Here is a 19,291-nt window from a genome sequence, read left to right on the forward strand (position 1 = left end):
TTTTCAAGTTCTTTGATGATAATGATCTAAGATAATAACACCATCACAAAAGTTCAAGTATACAGAGGTACAATACTTGAGCTTTGGTCCTAACAGGACCCTCGGTTCCGAGGGCAGTCTGTGTCCCATCATGTATGCCATACATGCATGACACAGACTGTATTGTATGCTCTTCTTCTTCTTACTATTAATTTTAAAACTCAGTCGGGATTATTTTTCTGCTGGAAGATAATGCTCGTTCATGTAATGAGTCTGTTATCACATTACTGATCATTGTTGTTATTATTCACACTTTACATGTCTTATCTGTCAAAGTGCCCTTAATCTGTAGCATATATTCCAAGTTCTGTTTATATCATGGAGAGATATACCACCCCCGACTTTTGATTATAAACAGTTTCGTTATCACATGTACATAATTGCGTCTACACCGTTCCATGGATCGTATCCAATGTTAGCCTTTATCTGGATCCCTGAAGGGGAGATAGGGGAGGGCCGGGGTGGGGTATCGACCAGGAAGTACTGTGGGGGTGGTGCACGCGAATACCCTTCCCAACCAACCCATCCCACTGTGTACCCTAAAAAAATATACAATCATACCGAGATTAAATTCGTAATCTTTTTTATCGACATGATTGGAGACAATCCATATTTTATCCATAACAACCACCGTAAATTCACAATTCCGGCAGCGTGTATACTATTTCAGTTAACTGACCGAGTACATAACGGCTACATCAAATTATACATTTAGAAGTTGATACGGTCCTTTAAATTCGGCAGGAATATTAGTCGATTTATTATCAAGTTGTACTTTGACTGATTTGTTAATTAAGATAATCAAATTAGTTAGTAAACAAACAAATAAACAAGTATTGTGTACAGTGTCTTCATGTTTGCATAAAGACCTATAGAGGATCCATTACTGTGCCAATAACTTATCATACTGAAGCTTACAGCCCATACATGTAGTTACAGTTAAAACGGTATATCAAAATGGTGGTCGATTGTCTTTACCATACAGCTATGGTGAGTTTTTCCTCAGTACTTTAATATGATTTACAGTATAGAGCTGACTAATGCAACTTATACTATTGAAGCGATCAGGCAATGTTGAAAGTAAAAATTTTCCAACCCTTTCCGTTGTATATTGAGTGACAATACAGGAAGCAATGATGTTATACTATATCAATATGAAATGTATACATGTATTTTAATGATCGCCTGCATTCGTTTAAGAGGAATATCTTATTGAATTACATATACGTTAGCTTTTGAAATAAATCTTGTAACAATTGTTTTTAGGATATTTTTATTAAAATCATACACAGAATGACGGGAAACCCCCATATTATATGTTCCATCTTTTCATACAAATACTTCGACCTATAAAACTGAAGTGCCGATTTGTCCAGTGGCGTATACGGCATTGAGTTTGGTCGGAACTAAACTTGTGTCATCCTGGTTTCCATCAGACGTCACACTCTTAACACAATACTCTACCTCATTCGTATCTTACCCTATCTCCATATATCCCCCACCCCACCCTAACCCCACCCCCCCCCCCAATCTTGCTGCATGCGTTATAGTAAAACAAGGAATGTTTACGTAGGAACCACTTTTTCACCTTTTGATGAAGTTATACGTCTCTCCGATCACTATATCACATAGAGCTTCAAGAAGAAGCAGGTTGTCGAGGCAATGAAGAGGTTATTTGTCCCCATGATTTTCGTCATCGCCTTTCGGAATTCGTTAACCTGGCATCTGCAGAGATTCTGGGGAGCGTCTGGTAATGTATGGGAGTCAACTTATGAAAACATCGCGGCCCGGTTCGGAGAAGAAAACATTGCTCTCTATGGTAAGTATAATATCGTATATACATAATGTAATATAGTGACTTCGAGAGACAGATCGAGCCCCGCGGATGATTATGTTACCAACTATGTAATCCCCCCCCCCCCCGGGGCCTACCCCTTTATTTGAAGTCTTCAGTTACCTTAAGTATATATCATGCAAATGAGAATGTATTATTATCAGTTATCCCATATTTCCCCGTTCTCCCTTCTTAACCATGCACAGGTCCGCCCAGGGACTGTAGTCCCCCCTGAATATGAAATAAATCCGAGGTGTGTTTTTTTCTGTATATATCATATAATTCGCAGGTGCTGCCGTATCAGTGTTTATTGTCTATTGTTTGAATTCCATCATTTTCGAGTTTGTGGACTTGACTGGCAAACCAGCAATCTTATTGAAGTACAAAGTGCAAGAAGACCAGAATGTCCCGGTAAGAAGTTAATTGTTTTTGCTAAAAGCTTACAATCTCACGATGTGATAATAAAGCTGAATTTTGCCATATATACATTTGCCAAAATATGACGTCACATACTCGATTAAAGGTATGCTATATAGTGACATGAAAATATACCTAATCATTATTTTAGTTCATAAAATTTACACCAGGTAAAAAATATAACATAACTTTTGAACTTGGAAAAGAATTAATAAAAAGCACGATATTACCTTTACGCGACAAAATTTTCTTTGTACTGAATGCAAATTACTCGCAACTATACTGGAGCAGAAAAATAGTGGAAAATGCGTAGATTTCTTAGTTAGATTGAGCCGTATCCAATTAGCTGTTAATTCACATTCATCTGCAGCCTAAGTCACCTTATAAGTGTAAAATGTAACTGTAAGTGTATATATTCACAAGTGGAACTATTCATATACTGTTTACAAGAACGTCCCCAAAGATCGAGAATGAACATGAAATGCAGAACTGCATTATTGGAAGTTGAGAAATAAAATAATGAAATTTATCTGATATTTGTACAGGTTCCCACAAAGAAGCTGCTTAAATGTTTCTCCGTCGTAATGTACAACTTGACCATCATTAACGTTCCAATATTCCTGTTGCTGCATCCCTTGATGAAGGCCAGAGGTTGTAGCGCTGCTCCAGAAGACCTACCAACATTCCGGAGAGTGTTTTTTGAAAGTATGGTCTTCATTCTTGCTGAGGAAATTGGATTCTACTACATGCACAGGTATATAATATATACAGCTACAACATATACAGCTATAAATGAGGCATGAATGCCGAATGGCATGCGGGCGCGGTAGTTCATTCACATACTTGTTAATTTGAAGACTTAGTAGGATATGGTCCTTATACTTGCAGATATATATATATATATATATATATATATATATATATATATATATATATATATATATATATATATATATATATATATATATATATATATATATATATATATATATGCTTCCATATCCCTCACATATTACTCACTTTGAAACAGTTCTTTCCCTTTCAACACAGAATGATGCACCACCCCTATCTGTATAAACGCATCCACAAGATACATCACGAGTGGACAGCCCCCGTCGCAGCTATGGCCGTGTACGCCCACCCACTGGAACACGTTCTTGCTAATATGCTTCCTGCGATCTTGGGACCCATGATCATGGGGTCCCATTATGCAACTCTCTGTATGTGGGTGGCATTTGCCCTGACCGTCTCACAAATTCAACACAGTGGTTACCATCTTCCATTCTTACCGTCCCCGGAGGCACACGATTTCCATCATTTGAAGTAAGTTTAAAGGAGATACAAAGACCCCAACCATCGTATTTAACTTATTTGAAAGAGATATTTGTAATGAACAACTTTCCCAAGCAGCTGGCAAAAATCTTGTCGCATTTGGGAGATATTCTATTTTAAAAGTTTAGCGTCTGGGAGCTGTCATTTTGTAAAAATGTGAGGTCATGGAACCACTTGGTTCTGGAACCTTTTAATTGTTAATCTCTTTTGTTTTCCTTTTCTTGTTTTCACTGAAAGGAACGCCATCATTATGACATGTTACAAGGACGCTCAATAAATTAGATTCAGCGTTTACAAAACTCATCTTCATTAGATTAAATAAACATTTTGATTAACAAAGTGGCACATAAAATACAGAAGCACATGTGGCTCGATGACGCAATATTTAGACTTGATCAAGTCTTCGGCCTTATGCCATTGTAAAAGAACATTAAATCTGTGAAATCTCCCAAATGATATAATATTTTTCTTACCCTTTTTTGAGGAGCTTGCTCATGTCATTTATCTCCCTCAAATATATACCAATAATAATTGTTGGGTTTGTGTCTCCTTTCAAGTTGGTAGTTTCTCTTTCCATGTACATACTTTTCAGAGTTGTTTTGAAATGTAATCATACCTCGTACATATATTACCGTTACTTCTAACTCACATGTTTAATCTGCTAACATTTACATGGAAGCTTGAATAGTTTAAAGATCATCATGCTCTATTTTTGAAACCTGCGACTTTCTAGTTTATCAGGAAAATGAGAATTAATCTTTCATCCAATCTTTCCCTGTATCCCCGGATCTGGTTCTAACCTATATACATAAATCTGCATATATAGTGCGTACAAAGGGACGTTAACGTACAATTACACAGTGTAAAGATGCTATACGGAAAGATTCAGATGCATCGATGCATCACTTATCAATCTAACATATGCGAAGTTTTTTAGCAACATATTAATGCGAGGACTTAATTTAGATTGAAAACCGAGCCCCCCACACCTTCCAAAAAATCCTCGTTTCTTTAATGTAACAACTGACAGAGAGTACGCAAATAATTAATTAACAATAATAATAACAAACATGCGAAAACGTGTTAATTGTGCGTTTATCTAAGAGTGTCGAAACAATACTTACTATCCGCAATTAATCCAGAAATAAATTGAAATTAAGATAATTCATTTCTATATATAATTTATTTATTTCTGGGATCTAAAAATTTAGTTAATCTGCATGTTTCCATGGAATCATATTTCCCCATATCACACGGTTCTAACTAAAGTTATGTGAATTGCCATGTTTAAATAATCCAATTCAATGTGTGACGCGCTGTTAACTTTTCACTTCCCAAATGAATTAATGTAGGCTTACGTGTGTGTTTTATACCTCAGCAAGTAAACAAACTATGTTAGATGCATGAGTTTTATTTGTGCATTCTCGGTATATGTCATATTTTTTCTCATATTTTGCTCAACAACATATAGGCTATAAGAGTTTTATCTGCAATAAATAAAGAAGAAGAATAGATTATAACTTTTAAAAAAATGGTCACTCGTGGCTCTTCGAATGGTTTCCCTGAAAGTGTCAGTCTTGAAGTCTTTATATATATATATATATATATATATATATATATATATATATATATATATATATATATATATATATATATAAATATATATATATATAAATATATATATATATATATATATATATATATATATATAATTATATATTTAACACTCCTATATTTCACACCCTGACACTGCCATTATCTCTCACTCATTAACCCCACTCCTCTACCTCACCTACCCTTACCCTCACCCTTTACCCAACACCCTTATAACCCCTACCATGTGACCCTTGCTCCTCATGCCAACTCATCTTACGTTGACCTTTTGAGAATCACATATCGGTTTGGTTGTCTAATTGTATTTGTGTAGTTCCAACTATAACTGTGGGGCTGGTCGATTTCTAGAATGCTTACACGGTACTGACCATATCCCTACCCGTGTTCTCTTATCATACCTTCACCCATACCACTCGCCCTTGCCCTACCTCACCCTACCCTGATTACTCTCATCCCCAAAATCCACCGTGCACCTGCTTCCATGTAACTGTAATTTTTGGATCGTCTGCAAGATTCTGTCTCCTCCCTTATCTCTCTCCCCTTACCCCCACAATTACCCCTCACCTCTATCCCTCACCACTACCCCTCCCCCATGCCTCACATGAATCCCATACTACAGTACCTCATGGATAATATTTCATATATTTTGAATCGGTTTTATTTGTGTAGGTTCAACTATAATTTCGGTGCTATTGGATTTCTGGATCGTCTGCACGGAACGGACTCCCTCTTCCGGAAAATGAAGCTTCACCATCGCCATCTCTTCCTCCTGAGCTTAATGCCAGCCTCACAACAGTTTCCGATTGAAGACAAGAAAATACTCGATTAGAACATATTAATTAACATATAAAACTGTTAAGAGTATGCCAAAACTTTTTAATCGATATTAATTGGTCGATCGAGAATGTATATATAAATATTCATGACTTCGATGTCAAACAGCCAGTTGAGACCATTTCCTAAAATGTTAAAACCATTCTATACTGTCCTCCCATGTTATGCTTCGAAGCACTCGTACTGACAGTATACACAGTTCGTAGTTTTTCATTAGATAGAAACATGATATTCATCAAGGGCGTAGGAACCGGGGGCTGGGGGCGCCAGCCCCCCCCCAGTGAAAAATATGGAGGGGCGGAAGTATCATTCCGCCCCCCCCCCCGCTTCGCAAGTCAGAAAACCCCTTTTTCATTTCCAAATGAGAAAAAAATCTCATTTGGATCACCAAATTGCATCTAAGGCCAGGTGAAAATGCAAAATTATTTACAAAATGGAGTGGGTGTTGAAGTGTGCTACATTGCACCAAATTGCATCTGAGGCCACCTGGAAATGCAAAAAAAATTCCAAAGGGGAGGGGTACACCCCCTCCCCTTAGACCTTCCCCCAGTCCGGCCATCAGTTTTCAGCCCCCCCCCCCACTCAAAAGTACCTTCCTACGCCACTGATATTCATACTGCTCATACTGTCAATACGGCGCTATATAATATTGCAGTATATAGAAGAATTGTCCCGAATGGGTGCCAATGAATGGCGCGACCCATGATCGGTTCTAAATTCATGCTAGATTAAGTAACATGGCCGTACATACAAGCACCACATTGAGTAGACCCACTAACATTTTCTTCTGAAACTTGTTGAGACCATAATTTGGTATACAAGCAAATTTATATCTCGATTATACACAAAGTTGCATTATAAACCCAAACGTGCACTTCCCCAAAGATTTCATTTTATGACTTTTTTTCATCTTCTTTTTTGAAAACGCATCGCTTCCGCTTCATAATTAAAACACAAAGTTTGACCGTTCGTCAAGATTTGATTATTATTATTTATTATTAAGTGAAAAGGAAAAAGAGTTTTCCGTGGTAAGAAACGTTTCGATTTTGCAGAAGTATAACGTTTAATTTGATTACAGTGAATGCATGAAAGCAACTGCGACATTGATCTAATATTTAGCATGCACCAGAATCCTCTGGTTTGCATATAATTCGTTGGAGTATCTTCCATATTATTTATGATTGTTCTTTAATTTTACCTTGATTTCAAAAGAACGCAGCCGAATTAACCACCAAACTATAGCAAGCATTGGAGAACATGTACCGAATTCGTTATGTCAAAGATGAACAAATTTATCACAATCTTCGTGTACGTTTGCCCCAAACAGTTTTTCTGCATTTGACATTATGATAATTAACGACATTTCGTAACTTTGCATGTCAACTTTGTAGGTAACTTCAATAATTCTTTTAATGGCAAGGTAAATTAAATATGGTTTATTAAACTTCACTCTGAGATCGAAAACCTATTCCAATTATTATCTAAGAATTTAAGAAATAGAATGTGTGGCCCTGTGGTCGTTGAATCCAACTCTAATGCAGGGGTGTGGGGAAGGGCATCCATGAGAAAAATGGAGGAATTAAATTAAAAACATCAAAGGTTGCATTCTCTAAGGTATATGGCTAGACATTATGTCTACAGCGTCTACATTCCAGTTTGTGCTAAATAACTACCTTTAATGTTTTGTGTGGGGTTAAATGAGGAAGGAGGGGGGAGGGGGGGGTTACACCCTCTTGATTCGCGGCTGGGTATATGTACTGCCGAATTCAATTGGTGAGACTGAAAATGTAATAATAAAAATTTTGTTTCACTCGAAATCAGATACACATGAAAACGTGTTGTGAAGTATAATATCGTTTCTATTTTTGCAATGTTTATAAAGTGCCATGAAAAATACAAAATTCAAAACGTTTTCGCACGTTTTCCTTTTTCTTTCTGAATTTTTAATGGTACACTTCAATTACATATTTTTTAATGAAATATTTGTGACAATATATAAGGTATATTATTTAGATTACTTCCACTAAAACGTCTAAAAACATTCCTTCTTTATATATAGCAATATAAATAACTTATAAAAGGAAAACACAAATCCGAGGAAATTACTGATTAACTCACAAACAATTCCATAGAATTTTATAGGGCTATCACGAAATACATTTGTATATTTCTTCTTACATATTCTCTCAAGGGATTCGGTTGTTTTGATCTTTGCTTGTGTTTGCCATTTAGTATTTTCTCATCAGTTAAAAGTAAAGTCGTGTGGGTGACCTTGGCTGTTTCGTTTACAACTATTTCTGGAAATAAAGTATATAAGACCTATCTTTACGTGGCATGTTAATGTTTCAACCGGTTTCCTCCAACTGCATAAAGGATTTCTTAGACAAAAATCTTAGTTTAAGTAACTCGGCAAGCAAGCACGAACGCTGTTTAACATATAATTGTAAAAGGTGACAAAAGGAATGCAAAACACATACACGCACACAGATGCATTTTACATTCAGCGTGAGGTCTCCATTGTATTTTCCATTGTTCAAATCAGCTTCCACTAAACTTAACAATACCCCTTATTTTTTCTGAGGAAGTGCTGATTCTTTTCAAATGACGTCTAGAGACTTGGAATCCTTTGTTTAATTCCTCAGTCAGAATACAGAACAACTGTGCATAAAAAAGGAACGAGTTACACGTTTCTTTCACATATTAGAAAGAACCTTCGAATGATAAGTTGTTACCTTTGAAACATATATCTCGCATATATACATGGGCGGCGATCCGTACTTCCGAGTGGGGGGATATGACCTTGTTGACTATCTAAGCGTAGCGCCACCATGCATGGGTTGGCGCGAAGCGTTCAAGAAAATTTGGGGATTTACAAACCCTCTAGATGGCCGGAAACGGCACTTCCCGAGGGTTCCAAGCGCCATATACCCAACTTTAAAATAGGGATATCATGTCCGAATACAAAATACTTTTTTTTTTTAATTTCGGGTGTTATTTTGGGAAAATTGCCCCTGTCAATCTTGTTTCAGGCGCTACGTTAGAATGTTCGAGAGCTCTTTTATATTATTCGATGAAGAAAATGGCCTCATGCAGGCTATTATAGGCCTGCACATGCAATACACAATTACACATAGTTACATTCCTAGGTACCGATTGCTAGGGCATCCAGGTGAAACGTGTATTAAGCATTACCCTGGTAACATGAGATTCTCAGCTGTTCTAGGGAACATGTACGTGTGTAGGCCTACTATAGGGCCTATATGAATACTATGAGGGTGCATATATCGATACCGTGGGCGCAATAATACATTTTGTTGTTATAGGGCCAATGAAGCCTACAGTCAGCTATTCTTGTTTTATAAAGACGCTTAATTTAAAAAGATCGCACTGCGTTTATGGTAGGCGAGAAATGAAGCTAAAAAAGAGCCGTACATTCACGATGATGCATAAATGTAGGCATGAAAATATTCTTATCCCTGGCATTTGGTGGGGGGATATGGTGTATTACATCCCCTCCACCCATTTTCATGGGGGGATATATCCCCCCTTCCCCCCCCCCCCAGGATCGCCGCCCATGCATATATACAAGGACCCTGATCATGTACTATGTATTGTTGCTTTGGTGGTGAATAAATAATTGTTTGTAGAAGAAATCTTTTGAAACCCTAGTTATACGATAAAGAGTATACAGGAATAAAGTATTATTATAGGGCTCGTGTTTTAACTGTCAAATTGAAAGTTTTATTTTCCAACCAGTTCGAACAGCTGTAACGAAAATAAAGCGTTAACGGAAAAACTTTTAGATTGTAGTGCATTTTGCTATAAAATGTATATGAGAAATTGAACACGCTTCCACACGTTTCCAAGGGCAGCACCCACTCCTTTCTAAAATCCTTCGCTTGCTTCTGGCCCTTCCACGAAAGTTCAGCCTCTACCTACGTCAGCCGGGGATAGTTCACCCCCCCCCCCCCACACACACCTTTGAAATGCACATCACTGCACTGTATTATCTCTATGAAGGTAAAACAATATTCAAGCTTCCTCTTCGAGTCACTTCACTTCTGAAATTTATTTTGTGACTAGAGTTATGAATCGTATACAGCAATGGTATGATAACCACTGATTGTTGTTTGCATGGTACAAGACAAGACAAGATTAAGTCTTTTAAGCAATCGATCTTAGTTGTTTCGGTATGAGAGCAAAGATTATTTTCAGATCACGACCTACATATATTTATAGATATTATATATTATTGATGCTTTCTACATAGAGGAAGAAATGTATCCCCTTATTTTCCCATCTGTGTATTCGTTTGTCAAACCTAATGTATTAAAACAAGTTTTAATATTTTCCACAACTTTTAACGTTTACAGTTGAATATTTGGCATATATATAAGTCTCAAGATTTGGGTATCTAGTTCTTTTAGCCAGCATTTCTCAAAATGTGAGCATATTGATCGGAGAGTACAGACCTATATAATTAACGACATATAATTATAAATATGTAAAGCAGACATAACGTAATCCAAAGATATCTATTGAAATTATAAACTTTCAGGATTACGGAAGCTTTGAATACAGGCGATGGAAGGTAGATGGCTGCGAGGACAATTATAATCGCCTAATCTTGAGGTCGTAAATTCGTTAAAAATGTGATGATACAGACTATTACATACAGATTATCATTAATTATAGCTATACTATAGGGATGGGAAAAATCATAGAAGGCTGGATATACTGCGATACAAAACGAACAGATCATAAAATAGAATGAAACAGATTATTCGACAATTTCAAGATGGTGATTGAGAAAAAATCAACTTTTTTTCCCGTCAGAATATCATAAACTCCAAGTCCATCCAGACTATGTCACGGAACAGAGGTGACAAGTTTTGTCGTTACTGATACACGGTTGTGGAACATGAACAGTAGTTACTGTATACTAGTTATGAGTATCGGGTGCAAGTATATATGCAATAGAGGTAGATATATGGTATAAGATGATAAGCTCGGCATTGAAGACTCTCATATAGTGGCATGGATGTGGTTGGATTGGTTTTATAGAAATTATACAATAATAATCCTTTATAGTACTTAACATGTCTATAACCTGGAAACTTAATTGTTCACACTCACATATGGTCAGGGATATAGTTCGTTATAAACGCAACGAAACGTTTTCTTAAACGTTTGTTAATAAGCTATACACATATATGAATGTCTAATGTATTTTCATATTATAAGTGTCATAACTATATATTGACGGGTGTGATATCTTCATAGCATGTAACATTATCTTATTCGTATGGACGTGGGCGTAGATATGCGTCACCGAGTGGAAGAGAGAGAAAGAGGGGGGGGGGGCGGTGGTGCAGGTGCTAGATTGGAATTACTGACATGTAGTCTAACTGAGTATCATCCCGTTGAGGATGGGTCTAAACACATGGGCAGGGGAAATATACGGTCCTTTAGCACGTTTCCTGCGCTCCGCCATGAAACACCTCTTAAAAGCCCTGTTTATGTGTTTTGAAATTTTGCATCAACCCTAAGTGTGTGGGCGCCCTTAATTGTCAATTATGAACAGATATAATCGACTAAAACAGACAGGAGACGTTCTTTAACGACATTCCAAGCAGGGCCTCCAAACACACAAAGAACAATGGTGTCTGCGTATGAGCGCGCGGGTAGGAATGATACGTTGCACTTAGGCTATTCCCTCCGGCTAATAAAGTAGGGGCACATGTCCACCGTCCACGTGACCTACCCCCCCCCCCCACCAAATGAACGCCCATGTCCGCAGATGTGTCTAACTGACGTTAACAACGCGCAAGAAAGTACATCACGCTCGTAAGTCGTTAGTTGCTAGGACTGTTATTGCATCTAAAGTATATATATTGCTTCGTGTTCTATGATATATAGGCTATAATAACATTAAGTGTAACAACAACGATGAAAAACCCCGAAAGGTTGGCCAGATGGTATGTGATACGCCTCTTTAACGATATTTAGTAAAGAGCGTACATGGAGCGGTACGGTCAGCGCGAATCAGTCATTTACGGAATGAACGGAATGAAAGCAATAATTAAAAATTGAAAATCAGTTAACAAGATGGGCTTCATATAAACAAAAATAACCTCTTTATATAAAGAGCTTTTCGATTCATTCTCTTGAAAATGTTGTCCCGAAGTAATTATTGGACGTATTGAGAAGTTCTTGGTTCAACGTATTATGAGTGTGGTTTGGGTCATGCGCATAATGTTATTACTAGAAAGGAAAGTCTATATACATGCAGAAATGGAGTTGAATACATTCTACGGTTTCATCCCTTATACTTTAGGAGACGAACCAAGGGTGATTACAATTTTAGACTATTTGAAAGTCAAAAGTTCATCATTATAGGCGTATCGTCGAAATTTTAAATAATTCATATTTATGAGGATATTATTGAAACGTGCTTGTATATCAACTGATGTCCATGGTGTGGGGTGTGGGGGGGGGGGCTCACCCGTATATCTAGTTATCTACATGCAAAGGAAATGAAATTGTGGTTTATTTTTATCTCATAGAACGGAAAAAAAACAAAAACACTATTGTCAATGAACCTATTTACGAATACATCATTTACTGCAATTCCGAAAATACCATTAACACAAGGATTAAAGGTTGTTGGTAAGGACTTTTATTATCTTCTTACTATTTTATTACTATCTTATTCTGAACTCTGAGATATATTTATATATGTTTGGATTTTTCAGTTGAACACTTCACAAAGAGATGAAACCTCAAACAAAGACGCTTAGGTTATTTAATATATGTCAGGGTTAATTTAGATATGGTGGATGGACTCAAATGCAATTGCTAAATCAAGGACGAAAAGTCCATTATCTCCCATTTAGAAAAATAAACTCCTCTGAGACAGAAGCATAAGATATTAAAAAAATCAATCTTTTTCAGCCGGACTTTGGTCTGTTACATAGACGATGAGTTAATAGATGGTAGGCTAAAAAGAAAATGAAATATTAGAAGAAACAAGTTGAAATATGATAATTATCCGAATCATTTGTCTTAAGCTCCGTTGGTCTTGGTTTGTACAGTCCTCGGTCAATAGTGCGCATTCATACTTTAAATTTGGCTTTTAAACTATAGAAATGTAAAGAATTTCATTTTCCTGTAGATGGATGATCGCAATCAATTTTGAATTTGATGAATGAATAAAATAAGAATCATTCATTATTCATGACTTTGTTTTAGTTTTGTCCATTCTTATTGTAGTTACCAACCGCCTGTTTAACGTAATGGGCAAAATTGGTTCCTCCCTTTGTACCTTTTGTCATATCGATATAATGAGACCACCCAAGCACAAGTTTTCTGGAACTGCCTTGTTACCTCAAACTCTCTACCATGATCTGTTTAAGTTTGATAAACAAGTCTGTTTGTCCATGGAATACTTCTGTTTGTCTCTCTTTTTTTTGGGTAAAATTTCTATTTCTTACAATCCGTTACAAATTATCATAGAGCACTGCAAATGATATTATTTTTTTTATTTGTAAACGTAATAAAAAAAAATATTCAAAGCGATTCTACAATGTGTTATTTAACAAACTATAAAATTTCTCTTACGTGTTGAACAGTTTGATTGCGACAACGGCTGTTACGTAATTATTATATTTCACCAGCTTAACAATTGCTTTGTTCTTTTGTCTGTTAGTGTTAAGGTATATATGTACCTCTTCGTTAAAGCATGTCAAACCTTCTTTTATAAGTAATTTATGTAATTAATGTGCTTAATATTATATTAGATGTATTGTACAATAAGTGGAAGGAGAGGGAAGGCCAAGGAGGTCAGGTGGAGAGTTGTGGTGAGGGGCAGGGGGTGGGGTGGGTACGAGACAAGCAAAGGCGTACGAATGGGGGAAAACGGGGGAGAACATTTTCCCCTGGAAATCCAAAGTGTACAAAAAGAAGAATAAGAACTGTCTAAAAAAGCCACAGCCAATGGTGACAAGCGTCTCAAGTTACAACCTCTTGACACGATCTGAAAACAATCACTTAAAGGCTTAATTAGAGACCCCAACTATAGCACGCTACCATGGAAAGTTTCTTGAGATTACGTAATTGACTTGCCTTGGTCGTAGAATGAAGTTCTTACTAATTAGTCTGCAACACCTGCCACATATTTTTTCTTGTATGAGGGTCTTTGTATGAACGCTGTATGATTAATTACACTGTAGACATGAACTTATTTCCACAAAGTGTTTACACAAAGAGCCAAATGGTGTTAACAAGCTATGCATGGCTATTTTTTGAAGAGCCTGAGATCGATTTACGACCGTGTCAGGTCGACTACGTAATTACAAAACTTTCCTAGCTATAGCATGCTATATAATTGGAGCCAATAAAGCAGATATTTAAGTAAGTCTATAGATTGATTCCGGATTGGCACAATACCATTGTCAGTAGCTTTATATCATAGAAGTTAGGAAAAATCCTGACATTTATTTTGCGCGCAATATATCAAATCGATGCGTGTTAAGTGTATGCTTACACATCAATGCTTTTTTAATTATCCATGATTTTTCGATTTTTTTTTCGATTTATTAAACTATGGCCAATTTTTTTTAATGTTTTAACTTAATTTTAGCTTTTTTTCTCTTCTCATTTTCTTTAGTTCTCTTTTCTTTTATCTGTGATGTGCATGAAGTTCACATTTTACATATGCAAATAACATATAACAAAGACAAGATATACATCCTTGTAAAGCGTGTTAACAAATATTTGAGTATAAGCCCCGATACTATCCATGAGTTATTATCAACTTCCACTTATCAAAACACGTTACCTGTAGAATAATTAACATTTAACATATTTATTATAACCATATTAGTAGAATGCCTTTAACTGCTTATAACGTTTTCTTTTCCCACAAAGCATCTGTCTACGGAAATGCTGACCTTCCAATTTGTTTACCAGACAATTTAGGAATCTTAGATATCTCAGAGGGGGAAAAGAGTTTTGATTTTAATTTCTCCGTAACAATGTTTGGGTAGGTTTCGCTTATATTCAAATTCTTGCTTATATTCAAGAGACCATAATTATTATTATTATTATTATTATTATTATTATTATTATTATTATTATTATTATTATTATTATTATATGTAAAAGTGCATATTTCCTATAGCCATTGGCAGCACCAAGGGATTCTTGCCCAATGTCCAATCAGGACTCCCCACCCCCTCCCCCACCCTCGTTGGCCACGGTAAGCACAACTGGAACATGCTGCATGACACCTACGTTTCCAAGATTTGGGTATAATAGGCTATAACAAAATGGTACACCATTCGGGGGCTTTATCACAATATATCGTGAGTTGTCAAAGGTCATATACCCAAATTTTGCGACAGGATCTGCGAGTACGTCGATCGCCTACTTAATTTTATCGAAAAAGAATAAGGTGCCATCCTATGTAATCTCTGTCAACTGATATTTTGTGTCATTATACACAATGTAGTTATATGAGAAAGAACGTCACAAAGTTCTAGGCCTTATTTTTAGGCTAAATATATTCAAAGTGAAAGCGTCGCAAACAAACGTGAAAATGAGAGTTATTCAGTACAAGTCATACACAAAATTACCACGAAATATACGAATAGAAAAAAATCTAAATTAGTGGTTCCAGAGAAATGTTGGCGTTGTTAAAAGAACAACCACCAACAACTCATAGGTTACTGAACTTATTTTCTACTAAGTTAACATTCACGACTGAGGTATTATGTTTTAAGTTCATATTACTTCCTTCTATAATAATCATTAGATAAGTTAATCATTTCATATTTGAATCATTCACTTCCGATAAATTTCATATTTACACCGTTCAAAACACGGCTTTCCATCGCTTTTTACTGCTAATTTCGTTTCTTACCTTATTCGAAGGCATGCGTTATTTTGCAAAAAGATCATGAAATTGAAAACTGGTGAAAACCGTCAACTCTTACGGTCAAAACATCCATTGAATAATCTCTTAGCTTTGTCCCGAAAGTTTCTATTGCAAATGGAATAAACCACCGTATTCCACCAAGAATTACAGACGACAGCTAAAGAACAGAACGCGTGGAATTCGGGCGGAATTTCAATACCAAACAACTCCAGGACGATACTGGTCGAATATGGAATCCAGGAGCCTAGATAAGCACCCGTAACAAGGAGTGTCGTTCGAATCGCTTTAGAATCCGACCCACTTATTTTCACTTTTATCCCGGTGCCAACTTCTGTAACGTGATAGTCGGTGGTCGCAGCGGTCGTCGAATTACCCGCCATGGACAAAGAGTGGTTCGCGATTCTTTTGGAATGTTTGCCCGATATTTGCCAGATTTTAATATATATGAGAACGATGGCGAAACACTGCGAATACAATACAAAGGACAACAAGATGGCGTAGAATCCTTCTAGCTCAATCAATTTCATGAAACATTTCCGGTAGATCCAGGAATAGCAGGTGTTATCCAAGAAGCTCTCGTCCGAACCGTACAAGAATGCTGAAAGAAACCAAGCCGAAAGTGCCACACCGCACACGATAGAAACTTTCGTTTTAGTTACAAGTCGGACATGTACAAACGGTTTCGAAATGGCGTAAAATCTATCTGCATTTAACAGTAGCAGGACACTGCCTCCGCCACCCGCTGAAAAGAACATTGAGATGGCAAACAGGTTACAGAGTCCATCCCCTAATATCCAGCGATCGACCCAAGCAGAGGGTGCGGTTACCACCAGGGTGATCCCTACCAGAAAGTCACACATTGACAAAACTGTGACTAGGACCTTCGCCGATTCTGGGAAAGCCGTTAGTCTAGGAATCACTAAAATGTTAATCGCGTTTCCACAAATAGCTAATGTTCCAATGACGAAATAACAAGAGGCGTGCAACCAACTTGGAAAATGGTTCACTGTGTAGAGAGAGGTGTCATTCTCCATTTCTCAAGGTTTACTCTTTCTTCCTTCTTTAGAAGTATTCACAGATAACTTTTCTTAATCATTTCATCGAAGGCCAGTTGCCCAAAATGCAGAGCTCATGAAAATGAATGTATCCGGATAAAATGCAACTTGACATTGCAAAAAATAAATGAATAAATGAAAAACTAAACGAATGAACACTTTCTACCGCAATTTTTGAACTTTAACGATCTTTATACAATTAACTCGCAAGAAAAGAACAAGAATCAAAAGAATAGGTTGTTTATGAGAGGAACGTGACAGCATTGGCGGTTAATTAAATAGCACACATTGCTCAAATTTGTTTTTCTAACACACAGCGTACATAAACGTTGTCAACAGAATTTTTATCAACAACCATCTTTTCCAATTATTACACCGAGAAAGGTTTAAATGAAATTTATTTTAAATTATGAATAATTTCTCAAGCGGTAATTATCCTTATGTAACTATATAGGAGCATATATATCACGTTCTTCCGTCTTACTTTGTGCCCCGATATTTTCGTCCCCGTCCATGGATGGAATTTTCTTTTCCCTTTTCTCTTTTTTATTATTATTAACGTTTAATTTAACAATGAACGTTGAATCTCCAAGAGTAATTAACTTTCTCAAAGAACTCACCGGCGCCATTCCATAACAAAAACAAATGTCTCCATTTTAAAATAAGGTCGCACTCAATAAGTGAGGGATAGGTGGACTCCAAAATTAGAATAAAAAAATAGACGTTTCTTGTCGATCTTACAATATATTAATCTATACAATTACTTTTCGCTTGATTTTCACTCCTGAAGGGTTTTGTATTATAAAAAGGCAATGAAAGCATTGTCACCATACGCTCGGTCCAGTTAAATCAAAACCATCTATACCTTAGCGATTTTCGCTGACGTACTATGGAATGAATACATCCAGAAGACAAAATTAACCAGCTCACATGCCACGAATGACGATTTTAGGTGGACGGGAGGGATAAATTAACAATTGAACAATTTAAGTATTTGAAAGGTATGTCTAGAATTTTTTCTTCGCCTCGCTAATTGATGATATGCTGCACCATCTCAAAAGATGGAAAGTTTTCGCTTTATCTTCCGTTATCGTTAGTGTGAATTTTATCCGTTCGCCATTCCATCGCTCTATCCATGGTATATATATATATATATATAAATATATATAATCCGCCAGTGAAAGAACTGCAATGCGGTTTGTGAATAAAAATAACAATACTAATAAAGGGTATACAGTATTATTCAAAACGGATACTTCGCACCTCTGCTGGTCTTTTAAAAATGACGCATTCCAACAGTTGCTATTGTTATTAGACAAAATAAACATATGAATGACAACTGTTTTTTCTCTAAACAAGTGAAGTTACCCTCCCGTCTTCAGAAAGCGATTTCGTCGAGTAGGCCTATACTAGAAGATGTAAAAAGAACGGCGTGCACGCTGGCGTTATTATGATCACAGACAAACCACAATAAATACCTTCCACACAAATCCATGCACGATCCATTTCTCAACGAGCGAAAAAAGGAGGATTTTCTATGGTTTATTATAATTAATTACGTCGCTGACTTTTTCTTCATGGTTGCCTTTCAAGGCAAGTTATTGGTATGGTACGACTAATGATCAACAGGGCATGGATTGGAACTCATAAAAAAAAGCTTCTGTCGCGACGCGCTCTCGTTCATGAGAGAGGAATTTTGACGATGCACGGACTTTATCTGTGTATACTGAGAGGGCTTCGTGGAAAGGTTTCCCTGATATGGATAATTGCATGTACTTAAAGCTTAAAGGATCATTCAAATAAAGAGGCCGGAAAGGCTGGGGGCGCGTCAAGGAGAGCCTCCGGGTGCGGGTCGATTAGGGGTGGGGGGCTGAGGAAATTGGAGAGGCCCGGGCAAATATGGAATAAGGCATATCGTGTTTTTTTTTAAATATAGGCCTACTATAATAGATAATAAATAAATATATATATATATATATATATATATATATATATATATATATATATATATATATATATATATATATATATATATATATAATTATTCCAGGGGCCCGACTTAGCTCCAGAAGGTTCAGCCTTGAGTGTGACTTGATTTATATACTCCGTACAATGAACGTGTCGATACTTCATTCATATAAAGAAACGATGAAATTCGATGGATTACCGCATCCTCCCCACCTCCCAATATACGTTTTTTCAGTCGCGGATCAAAGGGGTAATGTGTAC

The 19,291-nt window shown here is 36.6% G+C and overlaps 2 protein-coding genes across 2 annotated transcripts; one reads left to right on the forward strand and one right to left on the reverse strand.

Annotated features, from left to right (window-relative positions):
- Nucleotides 1-873: 873 nt before the first annotated feature.
- On the forward strand, nt 874-7,982 carry LOC139980002 (fatty acid hydroxylase domain-containing protein 2-like). The gene is made up of 6 exons (XM_071991330.1): nt 874-1,029; nt 1,672-1,858; nt 2,163-2,284; nt 2,836-3,044; nt 3,341-3,613; nt 5,906-7,982. The coding sequence occupies exons 1-6, from the start codon at nt 997-999 to the stop codon at nt 6,063-6,065; spliced, it is 984 nt and encodes a 327-aa protein (XP_071847431.1). The 5' UTR covers nt 874-996; the 3' UTR covers nt 6,066-7,982.
- Nucleotides 7,983-15,330: 7,348 nt separating this feature from the next.
- Nucleotides 15,331-18,889, reverse strand: LOC139979847 (trace amine-associated receptor 8c-like). The gene has a single exon (XM_071991002.1). It carries the CDS (start codon nt 17,039-17,041, stop codon nt 16,055-16,057), a length of 987 nt encoding a protein of 328 aa, XP_071847103.1. The 5' UTR covers nt 17,042-18,889; the 3' UTR covers nt 15,331-16,054.
- Between the last annotated feature and the right edge of the window lie 402 nt (nt 18,890-19,291).

This window comes from Apostichopus japonicus, chromosome 14 (genome assembly GCF_037975245.1).
Source record: "Apostichopus japonicus isolate 1M-3 chromosome 14, ASM3797524v1, whole genome shotgun sequence".
Lineage (NCBI taxonomy): Eukaryota > Metazoa > Echinodermata > Holothuroidea > Aspidochirotida > Stichopodidae > Apostichopus > Apostichopus japonicus.

Excerpts from the sequence above, each read along its gene's own strand:
- LOC139980002 (XM_071991330.1), top strand. The coding sequence starts at position 997 with ATGGTGGTCGATTGTCTTTACCATACAGCTATG. Across the intron at positions 1,030-1,671 it reads GTCTTTACCATACAGCTATG|AGCTTCAAGAAGAAGCAGGT; the intron begins GTGAGTTTTTCC and ends TATATCACATAG. Across the intron at positions 3,045-3,340 it reads GGATTCTACTACATGCACAG|AATGATGCACCACCCCTATC; the intron begins GTATATAATATA and ends CTTTCAACACAG.
- LOC139979847 (XM_071991002.1), bottom strand. The coding sequence starts at position 17,041 with ATGGAGAATGACACCTCTCTCTACACAGTGAACCATTTTCCAAGTTGG.